Raw genomic sequence first — 24194 nt, forward strand, 5'->3', positions numbered from 1 at the left:
TGCAACTGTCTGGGGGGGAAGGTGAGACGACGCCTGGAACACTGAGCTCAGTTTTGGTTCTCTGACTTGAGGAAGGATGTCGTGGCATTCGAGGGGGTTTAGAGAAGGTTCACTGGATTGATTCCCAGGAATGAAGAACTTGTCTGATGAAGAGAGATTGAGCAATTTGGGCCGATACTATATGAGTAAAAGGATCGGAGGGCCGAAGAGCCTGCTTCTGTGCTGCATTGTTCTTTGTTCTTGGAGATCGAATTGAGGTATTAAAGATGCTAAAGAGGATTGACAGGGTGGACTAGAGTGGATGTTTCTCCTTGTTGGACATTCTAGAATGAGAGGCCAGAGTTTTAGGGTAAGGGGGGGCAGATTTAAGACAGAAATGAGGAGGGATTACTTCACCCAAAGGATGGTGAATCTGTGGAACTCTACCCCAGAGTGGAGACTAAACAAATTGAAGGAGGAGATGATAGATTTTTAATTGGTAGCGGGATGAAGGGTTACGGGGAGCGGGCAGGAAGGTGGAGTCGAGGCCAAATGGAGATCAGCCATGATCGTATTGAATGGCGGAGCGGGATCGAGGGGCTGAATGGCCCACTCCCCCTTCTCGATCTTACGTTATCTGGCTGTAAGATCCCCACTCTTGAAAAACACCATAAATTCTGCCGTGTGAGCAGTTAACTTGTAGAGGTTATGATGGCGCGGACTGTCGGTAATGTTCAGAAGACAGGGTGAGGAAGCTGGATTAACATCGGTAGAGATACAGCCAGTAACGCAGGGCTGCTGGGGGAGAGAGGTTACTGAGTGACACTGTGAGAGTGCGAGGAGGCACGGCTGTCTCACACACCAGGGACCATAGTTCAATTCCGGCCAAAGACCCCAGAAGCTAAGTTCATTAACGAAGCTGACATTTATTTATACTACTTATTGTCATGGGAATATCCCTTTAAGAACTGCCTTCTCAAATGGCTGCAGTGATGTCATTGTGTGGGTGGAGCTTGGCGGTGCCTCTGGTTTTTACTTTCGTTTTAAGCTGGAAGTTTGTGGCTCCGAGTTTTATTTTCGGTTTAGACAGTTAGAAGCTGTATTCAGACTACAAGGATCTTGGAGTCTCTCTCTCTCTCTGCATGTTAAAAAGTTGTCTCCACATCACTTGATAACTTCAAAGTAATGACTGTGTTCTGGAAGAAATTCAAACCTGCTGTTATGGGGTAAAAGGGATTGTCTGATTTATGGATGTTGTTACTTGAGTGAAACAGTAAAGGGAAGTTATTAAGGGTTGAATATAGAGTACTGTAGCTGTGTGGGGTAGTTAGGTTTGTAGTTGATAAAATGCTTACTGTGTGTGTTTATAAAAATGTGAACTGAATTCGTAAAATAAACTATGTTTTTGATTTAAAGTGCTTAAGGCCTCTGTTGCATCGTACCTGAAAAGTAGGCCCTTGTGCTCATCGTAACTAAAATCTATAAACAGTTGTAGGTCAGGTGAACTGCATGATATACTTTGGGGTTCTCTAAACCCTGACCCATAACATTATTAAAGCTCGACCACTTACTCCTATAGTGAACAATAATCAAGTAATCTACACTGTACTAACACTAGTCTCTACACTCTATCCAAAACAGTACTCTGATCTCTCTCACTACTCCTGTGTTTTCCTCTCCTTCTCCCAGAAGCCTGTGAGTCAGTGCTTTATATAGTTCTGCATCTAGCTCCATCTAGTGGTTAATTATGATATGTCATTAACCCTTTGTATTCTGAACATTTTGTCACAACTGTGTCAAGGAGCTGATTATTAGAAAGACCTTTGTATGAGTCTGTGTCATGGGCGAGCTGGGGGAGGAGACACGGTGTAATCTCTTTAATGGATCTCACTCTCTGTTTGAATCACAGTGCTGGTGTTGGACGGACGGGTACTCTAATAGCCCTGGATTACCTATTGCAACAGATCGAACATGAAGACATGGTTGATGTTTATGGGATTGTCCGCAAAATGAGATGGAACCGGCCGTTGATGGTGCAGACGGAGGTGAGCATTATTGTGTCCGTTCGATCCTCTCCTGCTCAAACCGCCCCCCCACCGTCTCTGATTCTTTTCGGCAGCTGAAATACCAAGTACGCGATCCCTCCAAATCCTGGGAAAAAAATAATGCTCTAAAGGCGTTGTGTCATCACATGCCTGGATAATTTAGCCCCTTGACCACTTCTCACCGGCTAACAATCCCGCCTCTTCGTCAGAAGGTCACGTGTTCAATTCCCACTCCAGGGTTTTGAGCCCGTAGCACCGACTGACATTGCCAGCTCAGTACTGAGGGAGTGCCGCACTGTCAGAGGGTCAGTACTGAGGGAGTGCTGCACTGTCAGAGGGTCAGTACTAAGGGAGTGTTGCACTGTCAGAGGGTCAGTACTGAGGGAGTGCCGCACTGTCAGAGGGTCAGTACTGAGGGAGTGCTGCACTGTCAGAGGGTCAGTACTGAGGGAGAGCCGCACTGTCAGAGGGTCAGTACTGAGGGAGTGCCGCACTGTCAGAGGGTCAGTACTGAGGGAGTGCTGCACTGTCAGAGGGTCAGTACTGAGGGAGTGTTGCACTGTCAGAGGGTCAGTACTGAGGGAGTGCCGCACTGTCAGAGGGTCAGTACTGAGGGAGTGCTGCACTGTCAGAGGGTCAGTACTGAGGGAGTGCCGCACAGTCAGAGGGTCAGTACTGAGGGAGTGCTGCACTGTCAGAGGGTCAGTACTGAGGGAGTGCCGCACTGTCAGTGGGTCAGTACTGAGGGAGTGCCGCACTGTGTGAGGGTCAGTACTGAGGGAGTGCCGCACAGTCAGAGGGTCAGTACTGAGGGAGCGCCGCACAGTCAGAGGGTCAGTACTGAGGGAGTGCTGCACTGTCAGAGGGTCAGTACTGAGGGAGTGCCGCACTGTCAGGGGGTCAGTACTGAGGGAGGCCGCACTGTCAGAGGATCAGTACTGAGGGAGTGCCGCACTGTCAGAGGGTCAGTACTGAGGGAGGCCGCACTGTCAAGAGGGTCAGTACTGAGGGAGTGCTGCACTGTCAGAGGGTCAGTACTGAGGGAGTGCTGCACTGTCAGAGGGTCAGTACTGAGGGAGTGTTGCACTGTCAGAGGGTCAGTACTGAGGGAGTGCCGCACTGTCAGAGGGTCAGTACTGAGGGAGTGCCGCACTGTCAGAGGGTCAGTACTGAGGGAGTGCCGCACTGTCAGAGGGTCAGTACTGAGGGAGTGCCGCACTGCCAGAGGGTCAGAACTGAGGGAGTGCCGCACTGCCAGAGGGTCAGTACTGAGGGAGTGCCGCACTGCCAGAGGGTCAGTACTGAGGGAGTGCCGCACTGTCAGAGGGTCAGTACTGAGGGAGTGCTGCACTGTCAGAGGGGCAGTACTGAGGGAGTGCCGCACTGTGTGAGGGTCAGTACTGAGGGAGTGGCGCACAGTCAGAGGGTCAGTACTGCGGGAGCGCCGCACAGACAGAGGGTCAGTACTGAGGGAGTGCTGCACTGTCAGAGGGTCAGTACTGAGGGAGTGCCGCACTGTCAGAGGGTCAGTGCTGAGGGAGTGCCGCACAGTCAGGGGGTCAGTGCTGAGTGAGTGCCGCACTGTCAGAGGGTCAGTACTGAGTGAGTGCTGCACTGTCAGAGGGTCAGCACTGAGGGAGGCCGCGCAGTCAGAGGGTCAGTACTGAGGGAGTGCTGCACTGTCAGAGGGTCAGTACTGAGGGAGTGCCGCACTGTCAGAGTGTCAGTACTGAGGGAGTGCTGCACTGTCAGAAGGTCAGCACTGAGGGGGTGCTGCACTGTCAGAGGGTCAGTCCTGAGGGAGTGCTGCACTGTCAGAGGGTCAGTACTGAGGGAGTGCTGCACTGTCAGAGGGTCAGTACTGAGAGAGTGCTGCATGTCAGAGGGTCAGTACTGAGGGAGTGCTGCACTGTCAGAGGGTCAGTACTGAGGGAGTGCCGCACTGTCAGAGGGTCAGTACTGAGGGAGTGCCGCACTGTCAGAGCGTCAGTACTGAGGGAGTGCCGCACTGTCAGAGGGTCAGTACTGAGGGAGTGCCGCACTGCCAGAGGGTCAGTACTGAGGGAGTGCCGCACTGCCAGAGGGTCAGTACTGAGGGAGTGCCGCACTGTCAGAGGGTCAGTACTGAGGGAGTGCTGCACTGTCAGAGGGTCAGTACTGAGGGAGTGCTGCACTGTCAGAGGGTCAGTACTGAGGGAGTGCTGCACTGTCAGAGGGTCAGTACTGAGGGAGTGCCCCACTGTCAGAGGGTCAGTACTGAGGGAGTGCCGCACTGTCAGAGGGTCAGTACTGAGGGAGTGCCGCACTGTCAGAGGGTCAGTACTGAGGGAGTGCCGCACTGCCAGAGGGTCAGTACTGAGGGAGTGCCGCACTGCCAGAGGGTCAGTACTGAGGGAGTGCCGCACTGTCAGAGGGTCAGTACTGAGGGAGTGCCGCACTGTCAGAGGGTCAGTACTGAGGGAGTGCTGCACTGTCAGAGGGTCAGTACTGAGGGAGTGCTGCACTGTCAGAGGGTCAGTACTGAGGGAGTGCCGCACTGTCAGAGGGTCAGTACTGAGGGAGTGCTGCACTGTCAGAGGGTCAGTACTGAGGGAGTGCTGCACTGTCAGAGGGTCAGTACTGAGGGAGTGCTGCACTGTCAGAGGGTCAGTACTGAGGGAGTGCCCCACTGTCAGAGGGTCAGTACTGAGGGAGTGCCGCACTGTCAGAGGGTCAGTACTGAGGGAGTGCCGCACTGTCAGAGGGTCAGTACTGAGGGAGTGCCGCACTGCCAGAGGGTCAGTACTGAGGGAGTGCCGCACTGCCAGAGGGTCAGTACTGAGGGAGTGCCGCACTGTCAGAGGGTCAGTACTGAGGGAGTGCCGCACTGTCAGAGGGTCAGTACTGAGGGAGTGCTGCACTGTCAGAGGGTCAGTACTGAGGGAGTGCTGCACTGTCAGAGGGTCAGTACTGAGGGAGTGCCGCACTGCCAGAGGGTCAGTACTGAGGGAGTGCCGCACTGCCAGAGGGTCAGTACTGAGGGAGTGCCGCACTGTCAGAGGATCAGCACTGAGGCAGTGTCGCACTGTCAGAGGGTCAGTACTGAGGGATGCTGCACTGTCAGAGGGTCAGGGCTGAGGGAGTGCCGCACTGTCAGAGGGTCAGTACTGAGGGAGTGCTGCACTGTCAGGATCAGTACTGAGGGACTGCCGCACTGTCAGAGGGTCAGTACTGAGGGAGTGCTGCACTATCAGAGGGTCAGTACTGAGGGAGTGCTGCACTGTCAGAGGGTCAGTACTGAGGGAGTGCTGCACTGTCAGAGGGTCAGTACTGAGGGAGTGCTGCACTGTCAGAGGGTCAGTACTGAGAGAGTGCTGCACTGTCAGAGGGTCAGTACTGAGGGAGTGCTGCACTGTCAGAGGGTCAGTACTGAGGGAGTGCTGCACTGTCAGAGGGTCAGTACTGAGGGAGTGCTGCACTGTCAGAGGGTCAGTACTGAGAGAGTGCTGCACTGTCAGAGGGTCAGTACTGAGGGAGTGCTGCACTGTCAGAGGGTCAGTACTGAGGGAGTGCTGCACTGTCAGAGGGTCAGTACTGAGGGAGTGCTGCCCTGACAGAGGGTCAGTACTGAGGGAGTGCTGCACTGTCAGAGGGTCAGTACTGAGGGAGTGCCGCACTGTCAGAGGGTCAGTACTGAGGGAGTGCCGCACTGTCAGAGGGTCAGTACTGAGGGAGTGCCGCACTGTCAGAGGGTCAGTACTGAGGGAGTGCCGCACTGTCAGAGGGTCAGTACTGAGGGGGTGCCGCACTGTCAGAGGGTCAGTACTGAGGGAGTGCCACACTGTCAGAGGGTCAGTACTGAGGGAGTGCCGCACTGTCAGAGGGTCAGTACTGAGGGAGTGCCACACTGTCAGATGGTCAGTACTGAGGGAGTGCCGCACTGTCAGAGGGTCAGTACTGAGGGAGCACTGCACTGTCAGAGGGTCAGTACTGAGGGAGCGCCGCACTGTCAGAGGGTCAGTACTGAGGGAGCGCCGCACTGTCAGAGGGTCAGTACTGAGGGAGCGCCGCACTGTCAGAGGGTCAGTACTGAGGGAGTGCCGCACTGTCAGAGGGTCAGTACTGAGGGAGCACTGTCAGAGGGTCAGTACTGAGGGAGTGCCGCACTGTCAGAGGGTCAGTACTGAGGGAGCACTGTCAGAGGGTCAGTACTGAGGGAGTGCCGCACTGTCAGAGGCTTTTGGATGTGATCCCAAGCCTCGGCTCTGGGCAGCACGGTGGCGCAGTGGTTTGCACTGCTGCCTCACGGCGCCAAGGACCCGGGTTCGAACCCAGCCCTCTATCAACATGGAGTTTGCACATTCTCCCCGTGTCTGCGTGGGTCTCACCCCCACAACTCAATGATGTGCAGGGTAGGTGGATTAGCCGCGCTAAATTGCCCCTTTATTTTTTTTAATAGCCTTGGCTCCATCTGCTCTCTCAGGTGAACACATCTCCATTTATTTTTAAAAAAAATATGTTTATTAAGAATTTTTCTCACAAAATTTTCAACCATAAAAACAAACCCCCCCCCCCTCGTAACAGAAAGAAAAGAAAGCTCGCATCGCAAGACATAAACATGGCAAGTCAATATGATACAGAACTTTGTACATTGGATTCCTCCCGTACATATCAGTTTTCCGGATCATTTATGTATTTTCTTGCTCAGATGCCCCCCAGAAAACCCCCCATTCCCCGTCCCTCCCTCTTACCCCCACCCCCCCACCCCCAAAAAGAGATGTCCCCCCCTCCTCTCTCCCCCGGGTTGCTGCTGCTGTCGACCAAACTTCATCTAACGCTCCGCGAGATAGTCTAGGAACGGTTGCCACCGCCTGTAGAACCCCTGCACAGACCCTCTCAGGGCAAACTTTATCCTCTCCAACTTGATAAACCCTGCCATGTCATTTATCCAGGCCTCCACGCTGGGGGGCTTCGCCTCTTTCCACACTAACAAGATCCTCCGCCGGGCTACCAGGGACGCAAAGGCCAGAATGCCGGCCTCTTTCGCCTCCTGCACTCCCGGCTCGTCCGCTACTCCAAATAATGCTAGCCCCCAACTTGGCTTGACCTGGACTTTCACCACCTTAGATATAGTTCTCGCCACTCCTCTCCAGAACCCCTCCAGTGCCGGGCACGACCAAAACATATGGGCATGGTTCGCCGGGCTTCCTGAGCACCCCCCACATCTGTCCTCCACCCCAAAGTACCTACTCAGCCTCGCCCCCGTCATGTGCGGTCTGTGAACAACCTTAAATTGTATCAGGCTGAGCCTGGCACATGAGGAGGAGGAATTAACTCTACCTAGGGCATCAGCCCACAGACCCTCCTCTATCTCCTCCCCCAGCTCCTCCTCCCATTTACCCTTCAGCTCCTCTACCAAAACCTCCCCCTCTTCTTTCATCTCCTGGTATATCGCCGACACCTTGCCCTCTCCGACCCATACGCCCGAAATCACCCTGTCTTGAATCCCCTGTGCCGGGAGCAGCAGGAATTCCCTCACCTGCCACCTCACAAACGCCCTCACTTGCATGTACCTGAAAGCATTTCCCAGGGGTAGTCCAAACTTCTCCAGTGCCCCTAAGCTCGCAAACGTCGCATCGATGAACAGGTCCCCCATTCTTCTAATCCCTGCCCGATGCCAGCTCTGAAACCCGTCGTCCATCCTTCCTGGGACAAACCGATGGTTATCTCTGATCGGGGACCACACTGAGGCTCCCATCGCACCCCTGTGCCATCTCCACTGCCCCCAGATCTTTAGCGTTGCCGCCACCACCGGACTCGTGGTGTACCTTGTCGGCGAGAGCGGCAGCGGTGCCGTCACCAGCGCCCCCAGGCTCGTTCCTTTGCAGGACGCTATCTCCAACCTCTTCCATGCCGCCCCCTCTCCCTCCATCACCCACTTACGGATCATCGCCACGTTGGCTGCCCAGTAGTAGCCACCCAGATTCGGCAACGCCAGCCCTCCTCTATCTCTACTACGTCCAGGAACCCCCTCCTTACCCTCGGGGTCTTACTCGCCCACACAAAACCCATAATGCTCCTGCCTACCCTCTTAAAAAAGGCCTTGGTGATCACAATTGGAAAGCATTGGAATACAAAAAGAAACCTCGGGAGGACCACCATTTTAATCGACTGTACCCTGCCCGCTAGCGAGAGTGGCAACATGTCCCACCGTTTAAAGTCCTCCTCCATCTGCTCCACCAGCCGCGTCAAATTAAGTTTGTGCAGTGCCCCCCAGCTCCTAGCTACCTGGATCCCCAAGTATCGAAAGCTCCTTTCCGCCCTCCTCAACAGTAGATCATCTATCCCTATTCCCTGATCCCCTGGATGCACCACAAAGAGCTCACTCTTCCCTGCATTGACCTTGTAGCCCGAGAAGTCCCCAAACTCCCTTAGGATCTGCATGACCTCCACCATCCCCTCCACTGGGTCCGCCACATACAGCAACAGGTCGTCTGCATACAGCGAAACTCGATGCTCCTCTCCCCCTCGAACCACCCCCCTCCATTTCCTGGACTCCCTTAATGCCATGAGCAAAGGTTCAATTGCTAATGCAAACAACAGGGGGGACAGGGGGCACACCTGCCTCGTCCCTCAATACAGCCGGATGTACTCCGACCTCCGCCGATTCGTAACCACACTCGCCACCGGGGCTCTCTATAGGAGCTTAACCCAGCTAATAAACCCTCCCCCGAACCCAAACCTCCGCAACACTTCCCAGAGATACTCCCACTCCACCCGATCAAAGGCCTTCTCCGCGTCCATAGCTGCCACTATCTCCGCCTCTCCCTCCATCGATGGCATCATTATCACATTTAGGAGCCTCCGCACATTGGTATTTAGCTGCCTGCCCTTTACAAATCCCGTCTGGTCCTCGTGAATCACCCCGGGACACAGTCCTCAATCCTCGTAGCCAACACTTTTGCCAGCAACTTAGCATCTACGTTGAGGAGCGAGATCGGCCTATACGACCCGCATTACAGTGGGTCCTTATCCCGCTTCAGGATCAAAGAGATCGTCGCCTCCGACATTGTCGGGGGCAGAGTCCCCCCCTCCCTTGCCTCATTGAAAGTCCTTACCAGCAACGGGGCTAACAGGTCTACATACTTCCTATAGAACTCCACCGGGAACCCATCCAGTCCCGGGGCCTTCCCTGCCTGCATGCTCCCCAGTACTTTAACCAGCTCCTCCAACCCAATTGACGCCCCCAAACCAGCCACCTCCTGCTCCTCCACCCTCGGGAACCTCAGTTGGTCCAAGAATCGTCGCATCCCCTCTTTTCCCCCTGGAGGCTGGGACCTATACAGCTCCTCATAGAAGGCCTTGAATGCCTCATTCACTTTCACCGCACTCCGCACCGTAGTTCCCCTTCCATCCTTGACTCCACCTATTTCCCTCACTGCCATCCTCTTACGGAGCTGATGTGCCAGCATCCGGCTCGCCTTCTCCCCATACTCATACGTCGCCCCCTGTGCTTTCCTCCACTGTGCCTCTGCCTTCCCTGTGGTCAACAGGTCAAACTCCGTCTGGAGACGTCGCCTTTCCCTAAGTAAGCCCTCCTCAGGGGCCTCTGCGTATCTCCTGTCCACTCTTAAAATCTTCCCCACTAACCTCTCCCTTTCCCTGCCCCCTCTCTTCTCCCTATGAGCCCTGATGGAGATTAACACTCCCCTGACCACCGCCTTCAGCGCCTCCCATACTACTCCCACCTGCACCCCCCCCCCCATTGTCGTTGGCCTCCAGATACCTTTCGATGCACCCCCGCACCCTCCCGCACACTTCCTCGTCTGCCAGCAGTCCCACATCCAACCGCCACAGCGGGCGTTGGTCCCTTTCCTCCCCCAGCTCTAGCTCCACCCAGTGCGGGGCGTGGTCTGAAATGGCTATGGCCGAATACTCCGTTCCCTACACTTTCGGGATCAATGCCCTGCCCAGAACAAAAAAATCTATCCGGGAGTAGGCCTTGTGTACATGGGAGAAAAAAGAAAATTCTCTGGCCAAAGGCCTGGCAAATCTCCACGGATCCACTCCCCCCATCTGATCCATAAACCCCCTAAGCACCTTGGCCGCAGCCGGCCTCTTTCCGGTCCTAGATCTGGAGCGATCCAGTGCTGGGTCCAACACCGTGTTGAAATCCCCACCCATTATCAAGCTTCCTACCTCCAAGTCCGGAATACGCCCCAACATCCGTTTCATAAATCCAGCATCGTCCCAGTTCGGGGCGTATACATTTACCAATACCACCCCCGTCCCCTGCAACTTACCGCTCACCATCACGTAGCGGCCTCCATTGTCCGCTACTATGTTCTTGGCCTCAAACGACACCCGCTTCCCCACCAGTAATGCCACCCCTCTATTCTTCGCATCCAGCCCCGAATGGAACACCTGTCCTACCCATCCCTTCCTTAACCTGACCTGATCTGCCACCTTCAAATGTGTCTCCTGAAGCATGACCACGTCTGCCTTCAGTCCCTTTAAGTGCGCGAACACCCGGGCCCTCTTTACCGGTCCATTTAGGCCTCTCACATTCCACGTGATCAGCCGGATTGGGGGGCTACCGCCCCCCCCCCCCCTCCCCTCTGCAGACTAGCCATCTCCTATTTTAGGCCAGTCCCGTGCCCGCGTCTCCCGCACCCTCCAGTCCCCCAGACGGGGAACCCCCGCCCCGACCACCTCTTCCATTTTCAGTTCCCCCTCGGCCAATGCAGCAGCAACCCTATTGTCCCCCCCCCCTCCCCTACCCCCTCCCCGCTAGATCCAAATCTAGCTCTTTTGCTCCCCCCATAATACTTCCGTAAGTCAGCTGACTCCTGCTGACCCCGGCTTCCCCCGCCTTCCCGTTGACCCCCCCCCCCGTGTGGAAATCCCTCCTCCTCCTTGCGCTCCTCCATCCCCCCACCCCTCCCTAACGCGGGAAAAAGCCCGCGCTTTCCTGAGCCCGCCCCGTGGCGCAGCTCCTGTTGCGGCCTTATCCCAATTCCCCCATCCCCGAGTCTCACCTCCCTCCAGTACCGACGCCCACATTCCTCACTGTCCCCCCATCAAAAACTCTTCCCCCATCCATCGTCCGACCCGTGAAACATTCTTTACCCATATTTACAACCTTGTATACAGTCAACATCTCCCCCACAACCACAGCCCCTCAGTTCGAGTCCAACTTTTCCGTTTGGATAAAGGTCCAAGCCTCTTCTGGCGTTTCAAAATAGTGGTGTCGGTCCTGGTACGTGACCCACAGTCGCGCTGGCTGCAGCATTCCGAATCTCACCCTTTTTTTATGCAGCACCGCCTTGGCCCGGTTGAAGCCAGCTCTCCTCTTTGCCACCTCCGCGCTCCAGCCCTGGTAGACTCGGATCACCGCATTCTCCCATCTACTGCTCCGCTCCTTCTTGGCCCATTTCAGGACACTCTCTCTGTCCGCGAAACGATGGAACCTCGCCACTATCGTCCTTGGCGGCTCGCCAGCCTTGGGTCTCCTCGCCAGGACCCGGTGAGCCCCTTCTAGCTCCAGGGGGCTCGGAGAGGCCTCTGCACCCATCAGCGAATGGAGCATCGTGCTCACCTACGCCCCGGCGTCGGCCCCCTCCACCCCTTCAGGGAGACCCAGAATCTGGAGATTCTTCCTCCTCGACCTGTTCTCCAGTACCTCGACTCTCTCGGCCCACCTCTTGTGCAGCGCCTCGTGCGCCTCCATCTTCACCGCCAGGCCCAAGATCTCGTCCTCGTTCTCGTTAGTTTTGTCCTTCACCTCTCAGAGCTCTACCGCCTGGGCCTTCTGGGTCTCCTTCAGCCCCTCGATCGCCATCAGCAGTGGCGCCAGCACCTCCTTTTTAAGCTCCTCCATGCAGCGCCTGAGAAACTCCTGCTGCTCCGGCCCCCATGCTGCTCGATCTCCGCCCTCCGCCATCTTGTTCTTTTCCCCCTCGTTTCTGCCGCTGCTCCAAAGCCTCTTTTTCCGCCGCTCCACTTCTAGTCCCCTCCATACACGTCGGAAGGGGGACCTTGCTTCACCTTCCCACACGGGATTTGGTCAAAACATTTCCGTTCGGGCTCCTCCGGAGAGCCCAAAAGTCCGTTCTAGCGGGAGCTGCCGAAATGTGCGGCTTAGCTCCGCATCGCCGCACCCAGAAGTCAACACATCACCATTTTGAAGAACAGGGGATTACGCCCTTAGAATCATAGAATTTACAGTGCAGAAGGGGGCCATTCGGCCCATCGAGTCTGCACTGGCTCTTGGTAAGAGCACTCTACACAAGCCCACATCTCCACCCTATCCCCATAACCCCACCTAATCTTTTCTGGACACTCAGGGCAATTTAGCGCGGCCAATCCACCTAACCTGCACATCTTTGGACCGTGGGAGGAAACCGGAGCACCCGGAGGAAACCCACGCACACACGGGGAGAACGTGCAGACTCCGCACAGACAGTGACCCAAGCCGGGAATCGAACCTGGGACCCTGGAGCTGTGAAGCAACAGCGCTAACCACCGTGCTGCCCTGGTCAATCCCTCAACCATCATCATTAAATTATCAATAACAAACTGGGAGTTTGCTGTGCATAAATGTGCTGTAGTTCCCACACTGGAACAGTAACCTCACTTCCTACAATGACTGTGTTTCATTGACTACACGCGCTGAGGCCGTGAAAGACACTATAGCAAAACAATTTTATTCTCACTCAACGAGATGAGATGAGACTGACAGGAAAGATTGAATGATTTATGTCAGCCATTTAGTTGGACGTGCTGAGGGCTACGATTGACCAGAAAGTGAACTGAACCTATCGTATAAATACTGCGGCTGCAAGAGCAGGTCAGAGGTGAGGGATCATGCGGCGAGTAACTCACCTCCTGACCCCCCCCCCCCAAAAGCCTGTCCACCATCTACAAGGCACAAGTCAGGAGGGCGATAGAATACTCTCCACTTGCCTGGGTGAGCGCAGCTCCAACAACACTCAAGAAGCTCGACACCATCCGGGACGAAGCAGCCCCGCTTGATTGCCGCCCCGTCCACCATCTTAAGCATTCGCTCTTGCCACCACCAATGCATGGTGTGCGCCATCTCCGAGATGCATCAATTTGCCAATGGTCCTCTGACAACACCTTCCAAACCTGCGTCTTTTGCCGCCTACAAGGGCGAGGGCAGCAGATGCATGGGAACACCACCACCTGTGACTTCCCATCCAAGCCACACACCATTCTTCACCGTCACTGGGTTAAAAAAACAGGAAGTCCTTTCCTGACTTCACAGTGGGTGTACATGCACCGCAGGGACTGCAGTTGGTTCAGTAAACAGCTCACCGCCACCACCTTCTCCAGGACAACTAGGGACGGGCAAGAAACACCAGCGCGCCCACACTCCTGCGAGCAGGTGCCTCAGCTCAATGGCTGCAGGTTCGGAGGGAGGGAAGTAGGCCGGAGCGTGAGGAAGTCGTGTTCGTGGCGTCTTGAGCTTCTCTAGCAGAATAAGGAAGAACGGAGCCACACATCCGTCATTCTTCCTCATTTGTTCGAGCACTCCATGCAATTGGGAAGTGCTCCCATCAGAACGATGCGCTCAAAGTCAGACGTACACTGCCTCACGGCACCGAAGTCCCAGGTTCGATCCCGGTCCCGGGTCACTGTCCGTGTGGAGTTTGCACATTCTCCCCGTGCTTGCGTGTGTTTCGCCCCCACAACCCAAAGATGTGCAGGGTAGGTGGATTGGCCACGCTAAATTGCCCCTTAATTGGAAAAAAAGAATTGGGTACTCTAAATTTAAATAATAAGTCAGGTGTACAAACCATTGTGCTTAGGGACCCTCCATGCAGGGCGATTTCACCTGAGACTGGATTCCAATCTGACGCTGCCTGATGGAATGTACCTCTCCTGTCTGCATCCTCTAACAACCCCTGTATGAAATAAGTTTCTATATCTCGGCTTAGTTCCTGTTGATCTTTTAGTCCACAGCTCCCAGCCAGGGAATGCAGCACTAAATTATCTCAGCTAGGTATTCCGGGAAATAGAGATGGCATGGTTCATTACAAGGTGATCTGAGGTTAAAGAATACAGAACAAAGAACAAACAAACGTACAGCACAGCAACAGGCCCTTCGGCCCCCGAAGACTGTGCCGACCATGATGCCCTAACTTTTAAAAATAAATTCTGCCCTTACTCGGTCCATATCCCTTTATTTCCTCCCTAATCATGTACCCGTCCAGATGCCTCTTAAATGTTGCTAATGTGCCCGCTTCCACCACATCCACTGGCAGCGCGTTCCAGGCACCCACCACTCTCTGCGTGAAAAACTTACCCTGCACGCCCCCCCTTAAACTTCCTCCCTCTCAGCTTGAACGGTGCCCACTTGTAATTGACATTTGTCCCTTCGATAAACCTCTGACTTTCCACCCTGTCTATGCCTCTCATAAATGTGTAGATCTCTATCAGGTCTCCCCTTAGCCTCCGTCTTTCTGGAAGCCATACCCTGTATCTAACCCCGTGCTGTACCTGTCCTGGGAGTGTTCGATGTGAACAGTGTAGAGGGAGCTTTACTCTGTATCTAACCCCGTGCTGTACCTGTCCTGGGAGTGTTTGATGGGGACAGTGTAGAGGGAGCTTTACTCTGTATCTAACCCTGTGCTGTACCTGTCCTGGGAGTGTTTGATGGGGACAGTGTAGAGGGAGCTTTACTCTGTATCTAACCCCGTGCTGTACCTGTCCTGGGAGTGTTTGATGGGGAAAGTGTAGAGGGAGCTTTACCCTGTATCTAACCCCGTGCTGTACCTGTCCTGGGAGTGTTTGATGGGGAAAGTGTAGAGGGAGCTTTACCCTGTATCTAGCCCCGTGCTGTACCTGTCCTGGGAGTGTTTGATGGGGACAGTGTAGAGGGAGCTTTACCCTGTATCTAACCCCGTGCTGTACCTGTCCTGGGAGTGTTTGATGGGGACAGTGTGGAGGGATATTTACTCTGTATCTAACCCCGTGCTGTACCTGTCCTGGGAGTGTTTGATGGGGACAGTGTAGAGGGAGCTTTACTCTGTATCTAACCCAGTGCTGTACCTGTCCTGGGTGTGTTTGATGGGGACAGTGTAGAGGGAGCTTTACTCTGTATCTCACCCCATGCTGTAGCTGTCCTGGGAGTGTTTGGTGGGGACAGTGCAGAGGCTTTACCCTGTATCTAACCCCATGCTGTACCTGTCCTGGGAGTGATTGAGGGGGACAGTGTCGAGGGAGCTTTACTCTGGATCTAACCCCATGCTGTACCTGTCCTGGGAGTGTTTGATGGAGACAGCGTAGAGGGAGCTTTACTCAGTATCTAACCCCGTGCTGTCCCTCTCCTGGGAGTGTTTGATGGGGACAGTGTAGAGGGAGATTTACTCTGTATCTAACCCCGTGCTGTATCTGTCCTGGGAGTGTTTGATGGGGACAGTGTAGAGGAAGCTTTACTCTGTATCTAACCCCGTGATGTACCTGTCCTGGGAGTGTTGATGGGGACAGTGTAGAGGGAGCTTTACTCTGTATCTAACCCCGTGCTGTCCCTCTCCTGGGAGAGTTTGATGGGGACAGTGTAGAGGGAGCTTTACTCTGTATCTAACCCCATGCTATACCTGTCCTGGGAGTGTTTGATGGAGACAGTGTAGAGGGAGCTTTACTCTGTATCTAACCCCGTGCTGTACCTGTCCTGGGAGTGTTGGTGGGGACAATGTAGAGGGAGCTTTACTCTGTATCTAACCCCGTGCTGTACCTGTCCTGGGAGTGTTTGATGGGGACAGTGTAGAGGGAGTTTTACTCTGTATCTAACCCCGTGCTGTACCTGTCGTGGGAGTGTTGGTGGGGACAGTGTAGAGGGAGCTTTACTCTGTATCTAACCCCGTTGATATGGCGACAATGCCTTATTTAAATAACGCCAAAATTTGCTTTTATTGCTGATGTTTATGGATCATTTTGCAAAGTGTAACCTTTCCATCTCTGTTTTCCACTTCTACATTTTAGCCTCAGTATGTCTTCCTACATCAGTGCATGTTGGATATAATCCAATCGAAGGAACCCCAAGAGGCCATCTACCAGAATCAGCAGGAGCTGGAGAAAGAGCAGGACCTGATCTATGAGAACGTTAATGCCATCAATGCCGCTGATGTACATCGGCTTTAGTTAGTTCCAGCACCTTCCGTTGCTGTGTTGCCATGGCGCTGGGCTGGAATCTGCCTCGAAGTGTGTGTGTGCCTTCATTCTGCACCCGGGACTCTCAAAGACGGCCCAAAATGTAGCCAATGTCAGCAATTTACCATCTTCTGTGTGATATGCTGCAATCACTCAGGTTTCAGCCGCTCATGTTGCTATTTACGTTTCCACGTTGAAATGGCTCATGTGAATCCTGCATGTGTCCGACCGTCACCCTGTACATCCCAGTCTCCCTGTGTGTCCGACCATCTCCCTGTACATCCCACAGTCTCCCCGTACATCCCACAGTCTCCCTGTGTGTCTGACAGTCTCCCTATGTCTGACAGCCTTCCTGTGTGTCTGACAGCCTCCCTGTGTGTCTGACAGTCTCCCTATGTCTGACAGCCTCCCTGTGTGTCTGACAGTCTCCCTGTGTGTCCGACAGTCTCCCTGTGTGTCCGACCATCTCCCTGTACATCCCACAGTCTCCCCGTACATCCCACAGTCTCCCTGTGTGTCTGACAGTCTCCCTATGTCTGACAGTCTCCCTATGTCTGACAGCCTCCCTGTGTGCCTGACAGTCTCCCTGTGTGTCTGACAGTCTCCCTGTGTCTGACAGTCTCTCTGTGTCTGACAGTCTCCCTGTGTGTCTGACAGTCTCCCTGTGTGTCTGGCAGCCTCCCTGTGTGTCTGACAGCGTCCCTCTGTGCCCCACTCTGTCTCTGCACTCCCACTGATCCACACTTTCCCCAGGTTCTCGTGTGAATCGTTTCTGACAGTGTGACACCAGCTCTGTCGTCGTCTCCCCCCCCCCCCCCCCCCCCCCCCCCCGGAGAAGCAGACTCTTGGATTTTTCTAACAGCACTTTACATTGTTTTACTGGGATGGTAGACGTGGAGGGTTACAGAGGTAGAGCGAGGCAATGGGACAGACTGCATTGCTCAACAGAGAGTGGGCATTGACTCAATGGGCCGAATGGCCTCCTGTGCTGTACCTCTCTCTGAATTGAAGATAACAAACTTGGGTGCAATGTACAGCAGGCTTCTGATTCGCTATTTTGAGTTAACAATTCACCAACCTCCACGTGACACATGCTAATGTTCCATGTGTTTGAATGTAATAATTATGTAATTTTGTAATATTCCTAATTCTGATATTTTTTTGACTGAAATCCATTTGAAAGGTGAGCGATGCACTTTCACACACACGGCTGTATCCTTATGGTCCTCAAACTCCACCTGTTAACCATGTCCTGCTTCACTGGACTACGTGGGGTGTGGGGTGTGGTCCGATCGACATCTGCTCTCTTCAAGTTTCCAATTGTACAAAGCAATAAAGATTTAGTTTATTTGTTGTAAATTCTATTGTTTAAAGATACAGTTTGTGCTGCGTGATACCAGCTGACTGGGAGTAAGAGAGTGTCTGTAAAAGTGGGTGTGAGGGAGGGGGAACAGGAGAGCGAGGGAGGGGGAACGGGAGAGCGAGGGAGGGGGAACGGAGAGCGAGGGAGGGGGAGTGGGAGTGTGAGGGAGGGGGAGTGTGGGGGAGGGGGAGTGGGAGTGTGGGGAGGAGGAGTGGGAGTGCGAGGGAGTGGGAGTGTGAGGGAGGGGGAGTCGGAGTGTGGGGAGGAGGAGTGGGAGTGTGAGGGAGTGGGAGTGTGAGGGTGTGGGGGAGTGGGAGTGTGAGGGAGGAGGAGTGGGAGTGCGAGGGAGTGGGAGTGTGAGGAGGGGGAGTCGGAGTGTGGGGAGGAGGAGTGGGAGTGTGAGGGAGTGGGAGTGTGAGGGAGTGGGAGTCGGAGTGTGGGGAGTGGGAGTGTGAGGGAGGGGGAGTGTGGGGGAGGGGGAGTGGGACTGTGGGGAGGAGGAGTGGGAGTGCGAGGGAGTGGGAGTGTGAGGGAGGGGGAGTCGGAGTGTGGGGAGGAGGAGTGGGAGTGTGGGGGAGTGGGAGTGTGAGGGAGGGGGAGTCGGAGTGTGGGGAGGAGGAGTGGGAGTGTGAGGGAGGGGGAGTCGGAGTGTGGGGAGGAGGAGTGGGAGTGTGGGGAGTGGGAGTGTGAGGGAGGGGGAGTGTGAGTGCGAGGGAGTGGGAGTGTGAGGGAGGGGGAGTCGGAGTGTGGGGAGGAGGAGTGGGAGTGTGGGGGAGTGGGAGTGTGAGGGAGGGGGAGTCGGAGTGTGGGGAGGAGGAGTGGGAGTGTGGGGGAGGGGGAGTGTGGGGAGGAGGAGTGGGAGTGTGATGGAGTGGGAGTGTGAGGGAGGGGGAGTCGGAGTGTGTGGAGGAGGAGTGGGAGTGTGGGGGAGTGGGAGTGTGAGGGAGGGGGAGGGGGAGTGTGGGGGACGGGGAGTGTGGGGGAGGGGGAGTGTGGGGAAGTGGGAGTGTGAGGGAGTGGGAGTGTGAGGGAGTGGGAGTGTGAGGGAGGGGGAGTCGGAGTGTGGGGAGGAGGAGTGGGAGTGTGGGGGAGTGGGAGTGTGGGGGAGTGGGAGTGTGAGGGAGGGGGAGTGTGAGGGAGGGGGAGTGTGGGGGAGGGGGAGTGGGAGTGTGAGGGAGGGGGAAAGTGCAGGTGGACATTTGTGAGCGCCTATTAGTGTGTTTATGTGTCTATATTTGTGGAGGCTGCAATCCTTGAGTCCTATTTCAACTCAACCGATGTCGCATTGTGCCTGAAAACCCCTCTACCCCACTGCTCGAAACCCCTCTGCCCAATGTTCCTCTGCCCTTCTACACAACACCCTGATGTGTTGGGTGTTCTGGATCACATACAGGTCACCAACACTTGACGTAGTGCAACACTATATTATTAAAAGGTTAACTATTTAAACATACTTGAACTGTGGGTAAATACGATACCAGCTTTAACTAAAGACCTTTGCCTTGTCCTAACCAGTCGATGCATTCAGCACATGGTGAATGTCTGCGTTGCAGGCTGTGAGCTCTGTGCACCTAGCTAGCTGCTACTCGAATGAGCGTGAACTCTGATGCCCCCTGTCTTTATAGTGCGTGTGCTCTCACTGGTGATTGGCTGTGGTGTTGTGTATGTTGATTGGTCCCACTGTGTGTCCATCAAAGTGTGTCTGCACCATGATATACTGGTGTATATTATGACATCCCCCTTTGATAAAGAAATGTGCCTGCGTGACAATAAATAGTGTGTGGTGAATGTTCCTGACTACGTGTCTGCGAAATATTTACAGGACTATGTACATAAAACTAAGTTATTTACATGGGAAGGTGCCTGGTGCAGAAAAACAGTGTGTCACACATTAACGAGATGAACACTATATACAAACCACTTGAACAATTAAACGGAAGAACAGAACAGACCAGAGAGTCCATTAGTGCACAAAGTTCATAAATTAAGTCTCTGAGGTGGGTGATGAATTCTGGTTGGCCGCCTCAAGGGTGGATCGGGAGCCGCCGGCTGAGGAGCGGGCTGGACTGCGTCAGAGTGAGGAGGATGCAGAGTGACCGGGATCTCTGCATAGTCCAGGTCAAGGACAACGGGAGGGTGTGGTAATGGTGGAGGATCACGTAGCGAGTGCGGAACGAGACGAAGGGCACGTCTATTGCGGCGCAGAATGGAACCATCCGGTAAACGAACCAGGAACGAGCGGGGAGCCACCTGCCGAAGAACCACAGCAGTTGCAGACCAGCCACCCTCCGTAAGATGGATGCGGACGTTGTCATCTGGAGCCAGAGCAGGGAGATCAGCTGCACGGGAGTCATGAGCCGCCTTGTGCTGTGCACGAGACAGTTGCATTCGTTGAAGGACCGGAACGTGGTCGAGGTCTGGGACATGAATGGACGGCACCGTCGTCCTCAGGGTGCGACCCATGAGCAGCTGGGCTGGTGACAGGCCCGTGGACAGTGGGGCCGAGCGATAGGCCAGCAGGGCGAGGTAGAAGTTGGATCCTGCATAGGCAGCCTTGCAGAGGAGCCGTTTGACTATGTGGACGCCCCTCTCCGCTTTGCCGTTGGATTGGGGGTACAGGGGACTGGATGTCACATGCACAAAGTTGGACCTCCTGGCAAAGTTGGACCATTCCTGGCTTGCGAAGCAGGGGCCATTGTCCGACATCACCGTGAGTGGGATGCCGTGTCGAGGAAAGGTGTCCTTACAGGCACAGATGACTGCAGACGATGTGATGTTGTGTAAACGTACCACCTCCGGGTAGTTTGAAAAATAGTCTATAATCAGGACATAGTCCCTGCCCAGCGCGTGGAACAGGTCGATGCCGACCTTGGACCAAGGGGACGTGACCAATTCATGGGGCTGTAGAGTCTCACGTGGTTGGGCCGACTGGAAGAGCTGACAGGTGGGGCAGTTGAGCACTGTGTTGGCGATGTCGCCATTGATGCCGGGCCAGTACACTGCCTCTCGGGCCCTGCGTCGGCACTTCTCCACGCCAAGATGGCCCTCATGTAGCTGTTCCAAGACAAGCTGGCGCATGCTGTGCGGGATAACAATCCGGTCCAGCTTCAGGAGGACACCATCGACTACCGCCAGATCGTCTCTGATGTTGTAGAACTGCGGGCATTGGCCCTTGAGCCACCCGTCTGTTAGATGGTGCATGACACGCTGTAGCAGGGGGTCAGCCGCAGTCTCGCGGTGAATTTGGACGAGGCGTTCATCCGTGGCCGGTAGATTGGAGGCCACGAAGGCCACATGGACGTCAACCTGGCAGACGAATCCCTCTGGGTCACACGGGGTGTTGACAGCCCTGGAGAGAGCGTCGGCTATGATCAGGTCTTTGCCCGGGGTGTATACGAGCTGGAAGTCGTATCGCCGGAGTTTGAGCAGAATGCGCTGTAAGCGAGGCGTCATGTCGTTCAAAGTCTTTTTGTATTATATTGACCAGCGGGCGATGGTCTGTCTCGACGGTGAATTGGGGAAGGCCGTACACGTAATCATGAAACTTGACGACACCGGTCAAAAGGCCCAGGCACTCCTTTTCTATCTGCGCGTAGCGCTGTTCCGTGGGGGTCATGGCGCGTGACGCATATGCAATGGGGGCCCATGATGAGGCCACATCGCGTTGCAGGAGCACTGCCCCAATTGCAGATTGGCTGGCATCGGTCAAACTTTTTGTCTCTTTCGCTGGATCAAAAAAGGCCAATACCGGGGCCGTGGTAAGTTTGGTTTTAGATTCTCTCCATTCGCGCTCGTGGCAGGAAGCCATTGGAAGTCTGTCGTCTTCCTGACCAGGTTCCTGAGAGCTGTGGTATGGGAGGCGAGGTGAGGGATGAACTTCCCTGGGAAGTTGACCATGCCCAGAAATCGGAGGACCGCCTTCTTGTCCTCTGGCTTTTTCATGGCTGTGATGGCAGCTACCTTGTCCGCATCCGGCCGCACACCCAACTGGGAGATGTGGTCCCCGAGGAACTTGAGTTCCGTCTGACCGAAGGAGCATTTGGCTCTGTTGAGGCGTAGGCCCCGCTCCCGTATGCGTTTGAACACGCGCTGGAGGCGACTGATATGCTCCTGCGGGGTGGTGGACCAAATGATTATGTCGTCGACATAGACGCGAACACCTTCAATGCCTTCCATCATTTGTTCCATGATCCTGTGGAACACTTCTGAAGCAGATATGATCCCAAACGGCATCCTGTTGTAACAATATCTGCCAAAAGGGGTGTTAAAGGTACACAGTTTCCTGCTGGATCTGTCAAGTTGAATTTGCCAGAATCCTTTCGAGGCGTCAAGTTTGGTGAAGAGCTTGGCGCGAGCCATCTCGCATGTGATCTCTTTGCGCTTGGGGATTGGGTAATGCTCCCTCATTATGTTGCGATTCAGATCCTTTGGATCAATGCAGATTCTGAGCTCGCCAGAAGGCTTTTTTACGCACACCATGGAACTGACCCAGTCGGTTGGTTCCGTAACTCTGGAGATCACTCCTTGGTCTTGGAGGTCCTGCAGCTGCTGCTTGAGGCGGTCCTTGAGGGGTGCTGGGACTCTGCGAGGTGCATGCACCACAGGCGTGGCGTTCTGTTTAAGTAGGATCTTGTAAGTATATGGGAGCGTGCCCATGCCTTCGAAGACGTTGCGGTGCTGGTCGATGATGGCGTTGAGTTGCGCCCTGAAGACAGCATCCTGGAAGGCAGACGCGTCATCAGGAGTGAGAGAGTGAACTCTTTGAACGAGGTTTCGCAGCTTGCACGCCTGTGCGCCAAGCAGAGTGTCCTTCGAGGAGCCCACAATCTCGAAAGGAAGGATGGCTTTTCGTGACTTGTGCGTCACTTCGAGTTGGCATGAGCCGGTAGCAGGAATGATGTTGCCATTGTAGTCCAATAGCTGGCAGGCCGATGGAAGAATGGTTGGTTTGACACGAAGGCTTTGGAAAGCAGACCACGCCATGAGATTGGCGGAGGCACCAGTGTCCAGGCGGAATCGTATTTGGGACTGGTTGACCGTCAGGGTGGCACATCACTCATCGTCTGGATCGATGCTGTATACCGACAGCGGCTGGTGTCTTTGCTTCGGGGACAGCCTGTTTTTCGTTACGACACCGACTGGAAAAGGCGCCTTCGGGTCCTCGGTGTCATTGCTGTGTGGGAGGTCCGCATCGGACTCGGTGACCGTGGGTTGAATTGCCCGAACATTCCTGCGAGGCTGGCTGAAGCGATATGAGTTGGCAGGCTGAGCTTCTCGGCAGCAGGCAGCATAGTGGCCAACTCTGCCACATCGTGGACATTGTCGAGATGTTGTGGGGCATTGCCGCTTTAAATGGGTGGAGCCACAGTTGCCGCACGTCGTGACGGCAGCACGTTCGCTGCGCCACCGCGCATGTGCGATGCGGTCGTTCGTGGTGCGCGTCTGCGCATTACGTTCCTCCACGTCGCCGTCCCCTCGTTTGGTGCGTACAAGTGCGGGAGTTCGCAAAAAGCGCGCGAAATGGCCGCCCTCATCCAGGCTGAGGCCCTGGAGGTGCTCAATCACTTGGACCCGTTCCGCCTCGTGGGGACCTTGCTGCGCCGTTTCAGCCGCTTGTTTATGGGAGTACCGACTGGTGGCATTTTCATGTAGGACACAGGTCTTGATGGCGGTCGCTCGGGTGAGTTGCTTTACTTTGAGGAGCTGCTGACGTAGGGGGTCCGACTGAACAGCGAAAACGATCTGGTCGCGTATCATGGAGTCGGAGGTGGGCCCGTAGCTGCAAGATTGCGCAAGGATGCGGAGGTGCGTAAGAAAGGATTGGAAAGGTTCGTCCTTACCCTGCAAACGCTGCTGGAACACGTTGCACTCGAAACTTTCATTCACCTCTACGCTGCAGTGAGTGTCAAATTTGAGGAGAACCGTCTTGAACTTCGTCTTGTCTTCGTCATCTGCAAAGGTGAGAGAGTTGAAAATGTGGATGGCACGGTCCCCGGCCGTGGAGAGGAGAAAAGCAATCTTTCTGGTGTCCAAGGCGCCCTCCCTCTCCGTGGCTTCGAGGTAGAGCTGGAAGCGCTGTTTGAAAATCTTCCAGTTGGCCCCGAGGTTGCCGGCGATGCGGAGCGGCGGCGGCGGGCTGATGTTGTCCATGTCGCAGGATGACGGAATGCTGGTGGAAGGCAGATCACTTGCAGGTAGGTCTAAGAAGTGCTAGTATGCACCCACTCCTGGTATCATGATGTGTTGGGTGTTCTGGATCACATACAGGTCACCAACACTTGACGTAGTGCAACACTATTTTATTAAAAGGTTAACTATTTAAACATACTTGAACTGTGGGTAAATACAATACCAGCTTTAACTAAAGACCTTTGCCTTGTCCTAACCAGTTGATGCACTCAGCACATGGTGAATGTCTGTGTTGCAGGCTGTGAGCTCTGTGCTCCTAGTTAGCTGCTACTTGAATGAGCGGGAACTCTGGTGCCCCCTGTCTTTATAGTGCAAGTGCTCTAACTGGTGATTGGCTGCGGTGTTGTGTGTGTTGATTGGTCTTGCTGTGTGTCCATCAGTGTGTGTGTGTCTGCACCATGATACACTGGTGTATGTTATGACACATCCCTTTGGCCAATGCCTCTCTGGCCAATGCCCCTAGA

General features: G+C 54.6%; 2 protein-coding genes across 2 annotated transcripts in view; one reads left to right on the forward strand and one right to left on the reverse strand.

Annotated features, from left to right (window-relative positions):
• The window catches only part of LOC140404027 (receptor-type tyrosine-protein phosphatase H-like), a 96835-nt gene extending 79298 nt beyond the window's left edge, over positions 1–17537 (forward strand). The window contains exons 19-20 of the mRNA XM_072492368.1: positions 1889–2024; positions 16011–17537. Coding sequence (XP_072348469.1) covers positions 1889–2024; positions 16011–16169 — 295 coding nt within the window. The 3' untranslated portion in view covers positions 16170–17537. The remainder of the gene's footprint in view (positions 1–1888; positions 2025–16010) is intronic.
• Positions 1–24194, reverse strand: part of akt1s1 (AKT1 substrate 1 (proline-rich)) — an 80219-nt gene that overhangs the window by 19164 nt on the left and 36861 nt on the right. The window lies entirely within an intron of this gene.

This window comes from Scyliorhinus torazame, chromosome 29 (genome assembly GCF_047496885.1).
Source record: "Scyliorhinus torazame isolate Kashiwa2021f chromosome 29, sScyTor2.1, whole genome shotgun sequence".
Lineage (NCBI taxonomy): Eukaryota > Metazoa > Chordata > Chondrichthyes > Carcharhiniformes > Scyliorhinidae > Scyliorhinus > Scyliorhinus torazame.